This window comes from Mustela erminea, chromosome 1, assembly GCF_009829155.1.
Source record: "Mustela erminea isolate mMusErm1 chromosome 1, mMusErm1.Pri, whole genome shotgun sequence".
Lineage (NCBI taxonomy): Eukaryota > Metazoa > Chordata > Mammalia > Carnivora > Mustelidae > Mustela > Mustela erminea.
Window position 1 is genome coordinate 173,923,088 of NC_045614.1, and position 16,593 is coordinate 173,939,680.

The following is a 16,593-nucleotide window of genomic DNA, read 5'->3' on the forward strand; positions in this document are numbered from 1 at the left end:
ATCAACTATTTTAATTACAGATTGATAAGTCACCAGTGTATAGATACGGTATTTCAGAGAACTTGAGAATAAAATTGACTAACACTAAAGATGAAAAGTCTTTTTTATTATACATTTTATTAGTATTCTTGTTTTAGTAATTTTTAATGGTGGTAAAAGATATATAACAAAATTTCCACTTTCAAGGATGAAAATATTGGTTTGAGAATATTCTGTGTGAACTAATATTCAAATATATTATCTTGAATAAACTCAGAGAAAATTAAGAATCAAATATATACAGTTTACTTCTGACAGATGGTGTCGCTTGATCAGGGATTAATTCTTGAAATCCTGGGATATCCCAGAGTTTGCTTTGGAATTCCAGAAATTTGTCAACAATATTATATGGAGGTGATCTTTATATACACTGACTTCTATTCCTAGTGTTACATTTATTGAAAATTGTAACTCAGTACTCTTTGAAACAAAGTTAATAGTTTAACTAATTTCTTTGTGAAACAGTTTGCTACCTGAAGAAAAATTACTTAGTTCATTATACTGGAAGGTAGTGGCTTAGATTGTGGAAAACATTGTAGCAGAATCTCTCCTTGATGAACTTAGTAATTTGACTCCTATACTATCATGTTTTAGTAATTGAATATTTTATGTACAAAGTGGCTCTCTTCTACTTTCTCAACATTCCATGATTTAAAAAATATTTTTTCAAATTTAAGTTAATTTTCCACAGAAGATATTTCTTTTAGAATGTTATAAAATATTCTTTATGATTTTTTTCATAGCTTTTATTACTTCCTTATTTCTCAGACTATAAATAAGAGGATTTAATAAAGGGATCACTAGAGTATAAAAAACAGCACCAGGTATATCTTCATCAGCTTCTTTAACTGAATGTGGGCGAAGGTACACAAAGAGAAGAGAACCATAGAATATTGAGACAGAGAGAAAGTGAGACGCACAAGTAGATAAGGCTTTGCCTCTTCCCTCTTTGGATTTCATTTTGAAAACAGTAAAGAGAATGTAGAGGTAAGATATTAAGACACTGGCAATAGTGAAGACTTGAATTGAGCCTGAAAAGATAAATAGAACCATTTCATTGACATAAGGGTCAACACAGGAAAGTCTGTATAATGGAAAAACATCACAAAAAAAGTGATTAATTTGGTTTGACCCACAGAAAGTTAACCTAAAGAGAAATCCTATATGAATCATGGAATGAAGGTTTCCAGCTATGTAAACCCCTGTGGTCATCTGAATACAGAGTTTCTTTGACATCATGGTGTGGTACTGCAGTGGGTTGCATATGGCCACATAGCGATCATAGGCCATTGCTGCCAGGAGAAAGCAGTCTACAGTTTCAGCAAGGGAGAAAAAATAAAATTGTGCCATGCATTCATAAAGGGAAATTGTTCTGTCCTTTGAAAAGAAGTTCTCTAACATTTTGGGGGTAATGGCACAAGAACAACAGGAATCCATCAGAGCCAGGTTGCCCAGGAAGATGTACATTGGTGTGTGAAGACGACGCTCCATAAAAATCAATGCCACCAGACCAAGATTCCCCACCATAGTGATCACATAGATAGTGAGAAACACCACAAACAGGAGGCTCTTCAACTCTGGGTGATCTGTAAATCCTATGAGGATAAATTCAGTGGTCAAGGAGTAGTTATCCTCAGTCATGTCCACCTTCTCTGTTGAGATAGGAATTCTGGAGGTATAAGATTCTAATTTAAAGTATGCATAAATTTCCTTCCAAATTTTTCTTTTACAACAAAGAGAGGAGCTTCTTTAAACTTCCCTTAGTATCTCTGGATACAGGCACACACATTCCCCTAAAATGCCAGCTTTATAACCTCTGCTCTGTAAATCAGTATTCCCATGAATATTTTGTAATTTCAAGAAGAATACTTACAGTGGATAAGGTTTATCTTTATGAATTCATGCATGATTAGTGTAAATTTATCATTCCTATATTTGGTTCATTGTTGGAAAATATTTCAGTGCCAGTTTTTGTATTAAAGATGCTTAAATTTACAATCCATTTTCATATATACACATTTTTTAACTGAGCAAAAAGCTTTCATATACTCTCCCAGTGGACTGAATGCTTGAAAATAACATTCAACAGATATTAAATTTGTATCTTAGGAATTGTATGAAGAACACAAAGGATTAAAAATGGGATCTTCACCTTCAGACAAAATTACTTGGAATATCCAGTGAAATAAATATCTATATATTTTCACCTCTTTTCATCCCTTTCCCTGGTATTAGCTCTGTCCATGCCATCATTCCTGTTGATCTTTGCCCAGATTTCTAAATCCCTTCTTTCTTTATGTAAACCATACATATAATAATTACATATAATGTTTATGCATACATATAATGCTACTTAGGAAAGTTTAAACTACATTCTCCAGACCACATTGATTTTCACTTCCCGGATTCTCAAGCATATCCTATATACCCAACACAATCTAGAGTTGCTTGTGTATAATCTATGTGGCTTTTCCCCCTCATATATGCACATACAGTTTCTTTATTATTGTAGACATTTGGGTTAAGCTATGACCTATACTTATAGTAAGAGTTATTTAATACTATAGAGAAAAAAGTATTGATTCCAGCCTTAGCTTCAAACACCTGAGATAGGTGAACTTGTCAGTATACTACCACTGATCCTTAGTGGCAGCTTTGGTTTCTGAAAATTGAGACTGCTTATCTTGAAGAATAGCCTACACAGGAAATTCTTCAAAATTTATCACTAAAAACATTATGTATCATTCTCTAATCCAAATTAACCAGTCTACTATTTTCCTATTTCCTAAGAAACTTATATATAAGATTTTCTGAAGAATATCACAGTACTTTAAAAGCTAAAAAAAATAAGCTTGCCTGCTTGCCTGTATATTTTAGTTTTGTAACACTTAGCAAAGGGGGAAAACCTTACATCTTAATATGATTTTTGAGATGGGGCTCCTGGGTGGCTCAGATGATTAAGCATCTGCCTTTGGGTCAGGTCATGACATCCAGGTCCTGGGATTGAGTCCCATGTCTGGCTCCCAGCTCAGTGGTGAGTCTGCTTCTTCCTCTTCCATTACCTCTCCCCTTCCTTGCACTCTCTGTCTCCCTCTGTCAAATGAATATACACAAAAAAAGGTTAAAAAATATGATTTTTGAGGACAAATTTTGTTTTCTTTCAAAGACTATCTTTTATCATTACTTAGTGATCCATTAGGATATATTGACCAATCTAATTATGTAAATTCTATGGTCAAAATGTGTTTATTTTTCCATAATTGAAACATCAAAATGAAGGCACAAGTTGAATGTTTTATTTTCTTGTCTTAAAATATTAAATATAAACCATTTAATTATTCAGCTGTCTTAGAAGTCACTTTCAATGTACTTTCTGGATTATTTAACAGAAGTAAGCTGTATTCTTACCTGTATGTTTTGAAAATTTACCTTATAATCAGAAAAGATCAGCATGGACTCAGTTTAAATCTCATGCTAATTTACTATAAATTTCAGTTGTGGGAAACCTAGAAAGGTGAGAAGTTGAAATCTGGGAACAATGAAAAAATGCTACCTAATTCAGATAAATAAATAATTATGGGTGCTAATAGTAAAGGTAAAGATAAATTTGAATACTTCCTTTACCTGAATGTTGAAGAGTTTTATAACATCACATTGCCTTTTTTTTTTTTTAATGGTTTTAAGTCTTGTAAAATTTCAGGATATAAATTCTGGTCTCAAAAACATTTGGGATTAAAAGAATGTAAATCTGGAAGACTACTAATAGTTCAGTGTCAATAATTATGTTCCTTACAATGCAAAATTAAACTTTCCATCAAATGCTTATGGGACTTCCCTACAATGATAGCGGATTTCTATGGGGAGATTCAGTACTCAAAACATATTAACTGTGTGACATATTAAAGATAACCTGTGAGACAATGAGGTTAAAATAAATGATCTTAGTTAAAGTCACTAAGTCATTTGATATTATCTTGCTGATTCTTATGTAACTGACATCATTTTTAGAATTCTGTTCATTATCCTGTGCATATAAACATAAAATGAGCAAAAGAGAGTCTCAGGTCAGTTTGGACAGTTACTGGAGATTAATAGGGTTTATGAAAGATGATGAGCATTTAGAGAGGGGACCAAAAGTTGTAGTAGGGTTAGCTGGCTCATCAACACCTTCACTCTGAGTTGAATTTTTTCCCATGTATTGCAAAACCCTCATGGAAACGTTGCTGTTACCCTTTAGCCCCACATATGATTTACTGAGTTGTCCTCTGTTCTTTTCAGTTCACCCCAATTCCTTTATCTCTCTTACCCTGTTTTCCCCCTTCACTCTACTAATCACATAGATATACTGTATATTTAATAAAAATACCATATGTAGATCAGGTCTATAAGCAGTCACTTGTTTCCACTGCCACCATTTGCTATAGACATAACATGGAAGGGATTTCTCTGTGACATTCATTTCTTAATTTCTTTTTCTTTTCTTTTTCTTTTTTTATTTTATTATCATATAATGTATTATTTGCTTCAGGGGCACAGGTCTGTGAATCACCAGTTTTACACAATTCACAGCACTCACCATAGCACATATTCTCCCCAATGTCATAACCCATTCACCCTCTCCCCCCCACCCCCCAGCAACCCTCAGTTTGTTTCCTGAGATTAAGAGTCTCTTAAGGTTTGTCTCCATCTCCCGTCCCATCTTGTCTCATTTTTTCCCCTCCCCTCCCCCCAACCCCCTATTTCTCTCTCCAATTCATCATATCAGAGAGATCATATGGAATACTATGCAGCCATAAAACCCCCGAAATCTTGCCATTTGCCACGACGTGGATGGAACTAGAGGGTATTATGCTAAGTGAGATAAGTCAGAGAAAGACAATTATCATTCCTTGATTTCTAATGCCTTCAATAGTGGTACTTTGTAGTGCTTAACACATATTTGTTAATTGAATTAAAAAAATGATACTCTACTGCCCAGGAATTTGCAATGGTCTCTTATTAGTTTTTAAACCGAATTCTTTTTTTTTTTTTAATTTTTGTATTCCAGATACTCCACAGTCAGCCGTCTTATCTATCCCCTTCCTTTCTTCCTCTTAGGTCAGGGCACTTGGTCCTGTGCATCCCTTCATTGCTCTTCTGTGCTTCAGCTAATTCGCTTAGTATATTTCCCTCATCTAAATCTCCCTCTCTCTTTCCTTCCATCTCAAAACTACTTGTCCTTGAGCTCAAATCAGATTTCCTTCATGAGGACTTTCCTAGGTCGTTAAACAGAATTGATATTTTCTTTTCTTGATTTACATGATACCTAACTGCTTTTATAATGCATTCACCACTGTATCAAGTGTGACTCATATGTGTCTTGACTGTAAAAGTGTTGAGTGAATATTAAGTCACCAATCATGTTGTGCATCTTTTTGAGAAACTGACAACAAACTGAGCTAGATCTTGCTCACTAACTGCTAACATTTCCATTCTGCGTAACTTTTATCAAGTACTTTCAACATGAAGAGTATTGGAAAAGACTATGAGAAATATGTGCACAGGATGTGAAAATGGTGGAGATAAGTTCTTAGTTTTTATATATGACTCCTGACAAGAAGCTCATCATCTAGTGGACGGAAAGAAAGGCACTTACATTGTGAACTAGTTTGCAATTTAGGCTGTAATATAAAAGAAATGTGAACATGTTATGTAAAAATATAGTGAGGGAAATGAATGGTCACATGGAAGAAGAAAGGAAGGCTTCCCAGTGGAAGTATAATTTCAGATAACTTTACAGGATAAGCAGGATAAGAATTGGAGAAGAACATGAAGAAAAGCAGTAGACTGAGGGAACCATGTATAGAAGCCTGGACTTTAAGAGGAGCTAGATCTAATTTTTTTAAAAAAGGACAATAAACTAGAGTTGCTGAAGTTTATTTGTACATGATAACAAGGAGACACAATAGGTAATATAAAAAGAATAGGAAAATAGATTGGAAATTGCCTTATTTGAATCCTTCCCATTTATTTTCTCTGTCCTGCCAATTCACTAAAACCTTCTCTCTCTAAGGTCACAATCAACTTTGAATGTCAACCCTGAAGAATATTTAATTATATTCCTAACCGAATATAGTGTTTGGTACTATGAAGTCTTCTATGTCTTCTTTTGGTAACCCTCTCTGCTTTTGTCCTCTTGATTGTTCCATCTCAGTGTTTACACTCAGTCGTGTTTCCCTCTTTGCCCAGAAAGAATGATGCTTCTTTCCGATTGTATCCTTGACCTCCCTCTTCTTTCATTTTGAAGTTTTCCCCACATTATCTCATCTTTTCTTGTGTTTTCACCTATCTTTCATCTGCTGATGTCTTCACTAGAGAAAATATTTCAAACCGTTTGGTGTACATTCATATTAATAAGATCACTGGTAGTATGTTCTAAATATATATATTCTTACCTACAAACTAGATAGATATACCCATATACTAAATTACTATGTACTATAAAATATGAGAAGAGGAATTCAAAAAGAATTAGACTAAAGAAATGGTATTAAAATGTTTAGTATTATGTATTCATAGATTTAAAACATTGTTTACTCCCCACTAACACTATTATTAATTAATAATCTTATTCAGAAAAATGTGACTTATGGATTATTTAAATTATAGTTTAGCACTGTGATACAGCAATTCAAACACTTGCTTGAATTTATTTCCAAACATCTCTTAATGTCTTACAAAGTTGAAAAGTTACTATACACAGATAGATCTGCTCAAATGGGAAAAGAATGCAAGCTTTGAGTGGGTCTCAGAACCAGAAAGTTTTCTTCAGCAGGTTAACACTGACTGAGCAGACCAATAGTATTAGAAATATCTGAGTTGGAGTTTATGGAAATAAACTGGATATAGAATATCCAATATTAGAGTTTATGAAAAACTGGGATAGGAGAACCATAACATACACCCTTTTGGTTTCAGTGAGAGACTTTATTCTCTTTAGGAGAGAATTATAAAATATTCAAAAAATAGCTTCCTGTTGTGCTATGAACCTTGCTAGAGGAAGAGATTCTAACCTTGGGACATCACATGACCAAGAGGCCAGAATTGCCTTCATGAGCTGGACAGACAAATAAGTATAAGTCAGACAAGTAAGTATAAGATTGAGCAGGCCTAGGAGTAATTCACTAGAAGATGAAAAAGGCACATGCAAGCATCTGGCATGAACAGAGCCTGAGAATACAATAGGTTGCCCAAATAGGTAACCCAGACCTCTGTGTCATCCTCCACCATTGCACTGATCTCTTGTCCTCATCTCACTTGTCGACGTCAGCAGCCATGTTGGTTCTTAGATAATTAGCTTGGTATATTGGGGCAAGCCAAGATGTATTGCTGCTAAATACTGTTAATGACTGTTCCATGGAAAGTGTAAATTCCAGGTCCCTGCGTTAGGCGTGGAAACTTTGATGGGAGAACCCAAATCCCTACTTCTTCACCAGATTGGCTAAGGTCTTTGTTGTGACTATAGTTAACTCAACCTTCTGTCCAATGTTACTTCCTTCAATCCATCAATAATTATGGAGCCTGAGAGCATTCTCCAACAAACTTCTACATGCACATCTCCATCTGAGAGTCTGGGTTTTGTTTTCTTTTAATATCACAACCAGTTGCTACAGAAAATAAAGAAAATCACAAGGTCATGTGGGCAGAAGACTGTAGTCTTTGGAATGCATTTTGTGATACTATTTTTTAAATTGGTTCCTGAATGAAAATTAAAATGAAATAAAAGGACTAACAGCAGTGAGAGCTGAAGCCACTAATATTATTCAGTGAGAGATGATAGAAGCATAGTGTGTGAGAATTACTATAAATGGAAGGATGTGGACACTTGTCAGGGTATATTTCTGAGATAGAACTGATAGATTGTGTGAGATGTTACATGTGAAAGCAGAGAGAGATGCAAGATTTCTTCTTTGCCCAACTAGTTGGAGGATGCTCCATCAAGATAGAGAAGACCAGGGATATCCATGTTTATAGGCAAATTAGAGTGGCCTTTGGATCATGTTAAATTTGAGATGTCTTTGAAATATTCAAATTACTTCAAATCCTGCTTAGCAATTGAATAAGTTTGGAGATTAGGGAAGATGTCGGGCTGGGAATATGCATTTTGGGTCACCTTCATATTAATGAAATTAAAGCCATAAAAATAGGGGTACCTGGGTGGGCCAGTGGATTAAGCATCTGCCTTTGGCTCACGATCTCTGGGTTCTGGGATAGAGCCCTGCATCAGGCTCCCTGCTCAGCAGGGAGCTGATTTTCCCTCTCCCTCTCCTGCCCGCCCCCGCCACTGTGCTCACTCTCTCTCTCTGTCAAATAAATAAATATATACAAACATACATAACATACATACATACATAAATCTTTTTAAAAATCCATAAAAATAGATGAAATCATATAAAAATAATAGAAATACTAGAATAAAGAATCTTACAGCCGAGCCTTTTTCAATCCTATCATTTCAACTATGGGTAGAGGCAGAAGAGTCCCAATCCTGCTACTTATTGCAATTTAGTTTAATAACTCTTTAAAAAAAAAGCCTGTCTTCCCTTCTGCAATGTAAATATAGGGGCCAGAGCTCTCTTGTTTTTGTTGTGCAAACTAGGTAGACTAGAAATAGACTTATTGTATGTATGTGCATGTGAGTGCAGCAACAAAAAAGGAGGCATAAAAAAAAATCAGTGAGTGAGGAAGAGTTAGTTAATAAATACTTTTAGCAGTACTGATTAGCCATGAAAAAATAAAACTTTAATTCTCACTTCACAACATTATGACGTCAATCCCAGTTGAGTAAAAGTTCTATGTATAAAAATTTGAGGTATGAAAAAAGAAAAAATATTAATTATGTTTATATAATATCTCTGAATGAGATGGAACTTATACAGTTAACACAGTGGAAAAGATGAATGGTTAATCAATTAACCTAGGACTATTCATTAAATAATTTTTCTTTACTGATCTATTTATGATGTTCTTATTTTACATGAAAGTTTACTTTTGGATAATCATTTTCCAATGATCTAGTCACTGATTCCTGATTTAAAACCAAATTGTTTTAATTATTGGAAGTTCATTATATATTTTAATACATGATACATCAAGTCTGTTTGTCGGTTATCAGTTTTCTAGAAAAATTTTAGAATTATTTTGCCAGGTTTCTAAAGAAGTCTTCCTTGGATTTTATTTGAGTTAATTAATCTGTGTATTATTTTTGAAAGAAGAAGTCAAATAAAGTCATATCCTCAATTCATGCTATATACTAAATAACTCCAGGAAGAATTAAGAGCCTAGTGCAGAAAGTTTAACTATTAAAAAAATGAACGATGAGGAGGAAGAAGAGGAAAAAAGGTAGGAGCTAGAAGAAAAAAATATTGGTTAATAGTAGATGTCAGATTAAGAAAAATTCTAAACAAAGCATGTAAGGGATTACATAAGATAAAAATTAATAAATGTGAGTATATAAGATTATATTTATCATTTATAAATAACACATATATTAAAATAATCTTAACACACAGAAATTATTAGCCACAAATAGTTAAATTTTAATATCTTTTGTCTGTAATGAGTGGTACAAATAAATGAGGAAAATTGAGACTTAAAGAAAAAATGATGAAATAATTTTAGAAGTAAAAATGACCAATAAACACATAAAGTAGTAATACATTTTACTCTTACTCAAAAGTATTAAAAAATGTAGCAGTACCTTCATTAAAATGTTTTTAAATGCTTATTGAGTATTTACTATTTATGTTGCTGTTCTATATTCCGTAATACATTATATGATTGACCCCTTTAAAAAAAAAACCTTAGTTATACTATGGGTTAAAGTAGATCTTAATCTACTGTAGCCAATTTGTTATAATTCATTGTTAATTATTCTATAAAATGTGTGTGTGACTATGTGAGTGTTCCTTATCATTCCATTTTTCCTCATTCTTGGAGTATTATCTAGATCAGACTTCATTATTTTAACCTCTCTTCCCCCCAGACTAACTGACATGTGTCTCCCATGTCAGTTTTTGAAATGAAAATTATCATTTTATTTCCCTGCTAGGAAATTTTAAATGTTTCAAACATTATAATAGGACCAGATATAATATCTTCCATTAATTAGACAAGATAAATCAGGGTGATTTTTCTACACATTTAGACATTTAAATTTGATGCTATGTTGGTTTATTAAGGTTTGGAATAACAGCCTGACACAATTCAGAGATGGTAATAAGAGTTGGTGATGAAAGTTACCATTGAGTGTTCTCCTGATTTGCTCTGATAATTGTGGAATTTGCAGTAAGATTTGCCAAACAATTTTGAAATTATATCCATATATCTTTGAGCAAAACAGTCTAATGATTTAGAGATTAATATTTTATATAAAAACAGTTTTCTTTTTATTTGTCCCTTCTCTATAAAACATTTTTATAAATTAAAATCAATTTTCCATGGAAGACGAAGTTTTTTAACAATATTATTATTCTTCATATGTTTTTTTAGAGCACTTAGAACCTCCTTGTTTCTTAGACTATAAATAAAAGGGTTTAATAAAGGAATTACTATTGTATAAAAAACTGCCACTGGTCGATCTTTATCCCCTTCTTCAAAAGGTCGAATATACATGAGAAGACAAATGTAAAATATTGAAACAGATAGAAAGTGGGATGCGCAGGTAGAAAAAGCTTTACCTCTCCCTTCTTTGGACTTCATTTTGAAAATGGTGGAAATGATGCAGATATAAGAGACAAAGACAATGGCAATGGTGATGATTTGAATTGGCATTGCAAAAATATAGATCATTAGTTCATTGATGTAAGGGTCGGTACAGGAGAGTCTATAGAGTGGAAGAATATCACAAAAAAAGTGATCAATTTGATGAGACCTGCAGAAAGTTAACCTTAATAAAAGCCCTACATGGATCATGGAATGCTGACTACTAGCTATGAAGATCCCTATAGCCATGTGAATGCAGAGTTTCTTTGACATCATGGTGTGGTACTGCAGTGGGTTGCATATGGCCACATAGCGATCATAGGCCATTGCTGCCAGTAGAAAGCATTCTGTAGTTCCAGCATAGCAGAGAAAATAAAACTGTGCCATGCATTCATAAAGGGAAATCGTTCTGTCCTTTGAAAAGAAGTTCTCTAACATTTTGGGGGTAATGGCACAGGAACAACAGGAATCCATCAGAGCCAGGTTGCCCAGGAAGATGTACATTGGTGTGTGAAGATGACGCTCCATAAAAATCAATGCCACCAGACCAAGATTCCCCACCATAGTGATCACATAGATAGTGAGAAACACCACAAACAGGAGGCTCTTCAACTCTGGGTGATCTGTAAATCCTATGAGGATAAATTCAGTGGTCAAGGAGTAGTTATCCTCAGTCATGTCCACCTTCTCTGTTGAGATAGGAATTCTGGAGGTATAAGATTCTAATTTAAAGTATGCATAAATTTCCTTCCAAATTTTTCTTTTACAACAAAGAGAGGAGCTTCTTTAAACTTCCCTTAGTATCTCTGAATACAGGCACACACATTCCCCTAAAATGCCAGCTTTATAACCTCTGCTCTGTAAATCAGTATTCCCATGAATATTCTGTAATTTCAAGAAGAATACTTACAGTGGATAAGGTTTATCTTTATGAATTCATGCATGATTAGTGTAAATTTATCATTCCTATATTTGGTTCATTGTTGGAAAATATTTCAGTGCCAGTTTTTGTATTAAAGATGCTTAAATTTACAATCCATTTTCATATATACACATTTTTTAACTGAGCAAAAAGCTTTCATATACTCTCCCAGTGGACTGAATGCTTGAAAATAACATTCAACAGATATTAAATTTGTATCTTAGGAATTGTATGAAGAATACAAAGGATTAAAAATGGGATCTTCACCTTCAGACAAAATTACTTGGAATATCCAGTGAAATAAATATCTATATATTTTCACCTCTTTTCATCCCTTTCCCTGGTATTAGCTCTGTCCATGCCATCATTCCTGTTGATCTTTGCCCAGATTTCTAAATCCCTTCTTTCTTTATGTAAACCATACATATAATAATTACATATAATGTTTATGCATACATATAATGCTACTTAGGAAAGTTTAAACTACATTCTCCAGACCACATTGATTTTCACTTCCCGGATTCTCAAGCATATCCTATATACCCAACACAATCTAGAGTTGCTTGTGTATAATCTACGTGGCTTTTCCCCCTCATATATGCACATACAGTTTCTTTATTATTGTAGACATTTGGGTTAAGCTATGACCTATACTTATAGTAAGAGTTATTTAATACTATAGAGAAAAAAGTGTTGATTCCAGCCCTAGCTTCAAACACCTGAGATAGGTGAACTTGTCAGTATACTACCACTGATCCTTAGTGGCAGCTTTGGTTTCTGAAAATTGAGACTGCTTATCTTGAAGAATAGCCTACACAGGAAATTCTTCAAAATTTATCACTAAAAACATTATGTATCATTCTCTAATCCAAATTAACCAGTCTACTATTTTCCTATTTCCTAAGAAACTTATATATAAGATTTTCTGAAGAATATCACAGTACTTTAAAAGCTAAAAAAAATAAGCTTGCCTGCTTGCCTGTATATTTTAGTTTTGTAACACTTAGCAAAGGGGGGAAAACCTTACATCTTAATATGATTTTTGAGATGGGGCTCCTGGGTGGCTCAGATGATTAAGCATCTGCCTTTGGGTCAGGTCATGACATCCAGGTCCTGGGATAGAGTCCCATGTCTGGCTCCCAGTTCAGTGGTGAGTCTGCTTCTTCCTCTCCCACTACCTCTCCCCTTCCTTGCACTCTCTGTCTCTCTCTGTCAAATGAATATACACAAAAAAAGGTTAAAAAATATGATTTTTGAGGACAAATTTTGTTTTCTTTCAAAGGCTATCTTTTATCATTACTTAGTGATCCATTAGGATATATTGACCAATCTAATTATGTAAATTCTATGGTCAAAATGTGTTTATTTTTCCATAATTGAAACATCAAAATGAAGGCACAGGTTGAATGTTTTATTTTCTTGTCTTAAAATATTAAATATAAACCATTTAATTATTCAGCTATCTTAGAAGTAACTTTCAATGTACTTTCTGGATTATTTAACAGAATTAAGCTGTATTCTTACCTGTATGTTTTGAAAATTTACCTTATAATCAGAAAAGATCAGCATGGACTCAGTTTAAATCTCATGCTAATTTACTATAAATTTCAGTTGTGGGAAACCTAGAAAGGTGAGAAGTTGAAATCTGGGAACAATGAAAAAATGCTACCTAATTCAGATAAATAAATAATTATGGGTGCTAATAGTAAAGGTAAAGATAAATTTGAATACTTCCTTTACCTGAATGTTGAAGAGTTTTATAACATCACATTGCCTTTTTTTTTTTTTTTTAATGGTGTTAAGTCTTGTAAAATTTCAGGATATAAATTCTGGTCTCAAAAACATTTGGGATTAAAAGAATGTAAATCTGGAAGACTACTAATAGTTCAGTGTCAATAATTATGTTCCTTACAATGCAAAATTAAACTTTCCATCAAATGCTTATGGGACTTCCCTACAATGACAGCGGATTTCTATGGGGAGATTCAGTACTCAAAACATATTAACTGTGTGACATATTAAAGATAACCTGTGAGACAATGAGGTTAAAATAAATGATCTTAGTTAAAGTCACTAAGTCATTTGATATTATCTTGCTGATTCTTATGTAACTGACATCATTTTTAGAATTCTGTTCATTATCCTGTGCATATAAACATAAAATGAGCAAAAGAGAGTCTCAGGTCAGTTTGGACAGTTACTGGAGATTAATAGGGTTTATGAAAGATGATGAGCATTTAGAGAGGGGACCAAAAGTTGTAGTAGGGTTAGCTGGCTCATCAACACCTTCACTCTGAGTTGAATTTTTTCCCATGTATTGCAAAACTCTCATGGAAACGTTGCTGTTACCCTTTAGCCCCACATATGATTTACTGAGTTGTCCTCTGTTCTTTTCAGTTCACCCCAATTCCTTTATCTCTCTTACCCTGTTTTCCCCCTTCACTCTACTAATCACATAGATATACTGTATATTTAATAAAAATACCATATGTAGATCAGGTCTATAAGCAGTCACTTGTTTCCACTGCCACCATTTGCTATAGACATAACATGGAAGGGATTTCTCTGTGACATTCATTTCTTAATTTCTTTTTCTTTTCTTTTTCTTTTTTTATTTTATTATCATATAATGTATTATTTGCTTCAGGGGCACAGGTCTGTGAATCACCAGTTTTACACAATTCACAGCACTCACCATAGCACATATTCTCCCCAATGTCATAACCCATTCACCCTATCCCCCCCACCCCCCAGCAACCCTCAGTTTCTTTCCTGAGATTAAGAGTCTCTTGAGGTTTGTCTCCATCTCCCGTCCCGTCTTGTCTCATTTTTTCCCTCCCCTCCCCCCACAACCCCCTATTTCTCTCTCCAATTCATCATATCAGAGAGATAATATGGAATACTATGCAGCCATAAAACCCCCGATATCTTGCCATTTGCCACGCCGTGGATGGAACTAGAGGGTATTATGCTAAGTGAGATAAGTCAGAGAAAGACAATTATCATTCCTTCATCTAATGCCTTCAACAGTGGTACTTTGTAGTGCTTAACACATATTTGTTAAATGAATTAAAAAAATGATACTCTACTGCCCAGGAATTTGCAATGGTCTCTTATTAGTTTTTAAACCGAATTCTTTTTTTCTTTTTAATTTTTGTATTCCAGATACTCCACAGTCAGCCGTCTTATCTATCCCCTTCCTTTCTTCCTCTTAGGTCAGGGCACTTGGTCCTGTGCATCCCTTCATTGCTCTTCTGCGCTTCAGCTAATTCACTTACTATATTTCCCTCATCTAAATCTCCTTCTCTCTTTCCTTCCATCTCAAAACTACTTGTCCTTGAGCTCAAATCAGATTTCCTTCATGAGGACTTTCCTAGGTCGTTAAACAGAATTGATATTTTCTTTTCTTGATTTACATGATACCTAACTGCTTTTATAATGCATTCACCACTGTATCAAGTGTGACTCATATGTGTCTTGACTGTAAAAGTCTTGAGTGCATATTAAGTCACCAATCATGTCGTGCATCTTTTTGAGAAACTGACAACAAACTGAGCTAGATCTTGCTGCACTAACTGCTAACATTACCATTCTGCATAACTTTTATCAAGTACTTTCAACATGAAGAGTATTGGAAAAGACTATGAGAAATATGTGCACAGGATGTGAAAATGGTGGAGATAAGTTCTTAGTTTTTATATATGACTCCTGACAAGAAGCTCATCATCTAGTGGATGGAAAGAAAGGCACTTACATTGTGAACTAGTTTGCAATTTAGGCTGTAATATAAAAGAAATGTGAACGTGTTATGTAAAAATATAGTGAGGGAAATGAATGGTCACATGGAAGAAGAAAGGAAGGCTTCCCAGTGGAAGTATAATTTCAGATAACTTTACAGGATAAGCAGGATAAGAATTGGAGAAGAACATGAGGAAAAGCAGTAGACTGAGGGAACCATGTATAGAAGCCTGGACTTTAAGAGGAGCTAGATCTAATTTTTTTAAAAAAGGACAATAAACTAGAGTTGCTGAAGTTTATTTGTACATGATAACAAGGAGACACAATAGGTAATATAAAAAGAATAGGAAAATAGATTGGAAATTGCCTTATTTGAATCCTTCCCATTTATTTTCTCTGTCCTGCCAATTCACTAAAACCTTCTCTCTCTAAGGTCACAATCAACTTTGAATGTCAACCCTGAAGAATATTTAATTATATTCCTAACCGAATATAGTGTTTGGTACTATGAAGTCTTCTATGTCTTCTTTTGGTAACCCTCTCTGCTTTTGTCCTCTTGATTGTTCCATCTCAGTGTTTACACTCAGTCGTGTTTCCCTCTTTGCCCAGAAAGAATGATGCTTCTTTCCGATTGTATCCTTGACCTCCCTCTTCTTTCATTTTGAAGTTTTCCCCACATTATCTCATCTTTTCTTGTGTTTTCACCTATCTTTCATCTGCTGATGTCTTCACTAGAGAAAATATTTCAAACCGTTTGGTGTACATTCATATTAATAAGATCACTGGTAGTATGTTCTAAATATATATATTCTTACCTACAAACTAGATAGATGTACCCATATACTAAATTACTATGTACTATAAAACATGAGAAGAGGAATTCAAAAAGAATTAGACTAAAGAAATGGTATTAAAATGTTTAGTTTTATGTATTCATAGATTTAACACATTGTTTACTCCCCACTAACACTATTATTAATCAATAATCTTATTCAGAAAAATGTGACTTATGGATTATTTAAATTATAGTTTAGCACTGTGATACAGCAATTCAAACACTTGCTTGAATTTATTTCCAAACATCTCTTAATGTCTTACAAAGTTGAAAAGTTACTATACACAGATAGATCTGCTCAAATGGGAAAAGAATG

General features: G+C 33.9%; 2 protein-coding genes across 2 annotated transcripts; both read right to left on the reverse strand.

Moving 5' to 3' along the window:
• Window positions 1-750: 750 nt before the first annotated feature.
• Window positions 751-1,680, reverse strand: LOC116567065 (olfactory receptor 5K1-like). The gene has a single exon (XM_032301896.1). It carries the CDS (start codon window positions 1,678-1,680, stop codon window positions 751-753), a length of 930 nt encoding a protein of 309 aa, XP_032157787.1.
• Window positions 1,681-10,494: 8,814 nt separating this feature from the next.
• LOC116591593 (olfactory receptor Olfr180-like) lies at window positions 10,495-11,460 on the reverse strand. Its single transcript, XM_032344614.1, has one exon. The coding sequence runs from the start codon at window positions 11,458-11,460 to the stop codon at window positions 10,495-10,497; it is 966 nt and encodes a 321-aa protein (XP_032200505.1).
• Window positions 11,461-16,593: the final 5,133 nt, after the last annotated feature.

What these genes read in the sequence shown, in the direction of transcription:
- LOC116567065 (XM_032301896.1), bottom strand. Translation starts at nt 1,680, where the DNA reads ATGACTGAGGATAACTACTCCTTGACCACTGAATTTATCCTCATAGGA.
- LOC116591593 (XM_032344614.1), bottom strand. Translation starts at nt 11,460, where the DNA reads ATGACTGAGGATAACTACTCCTTGACCACTGAATTTATCCTCATAGGA.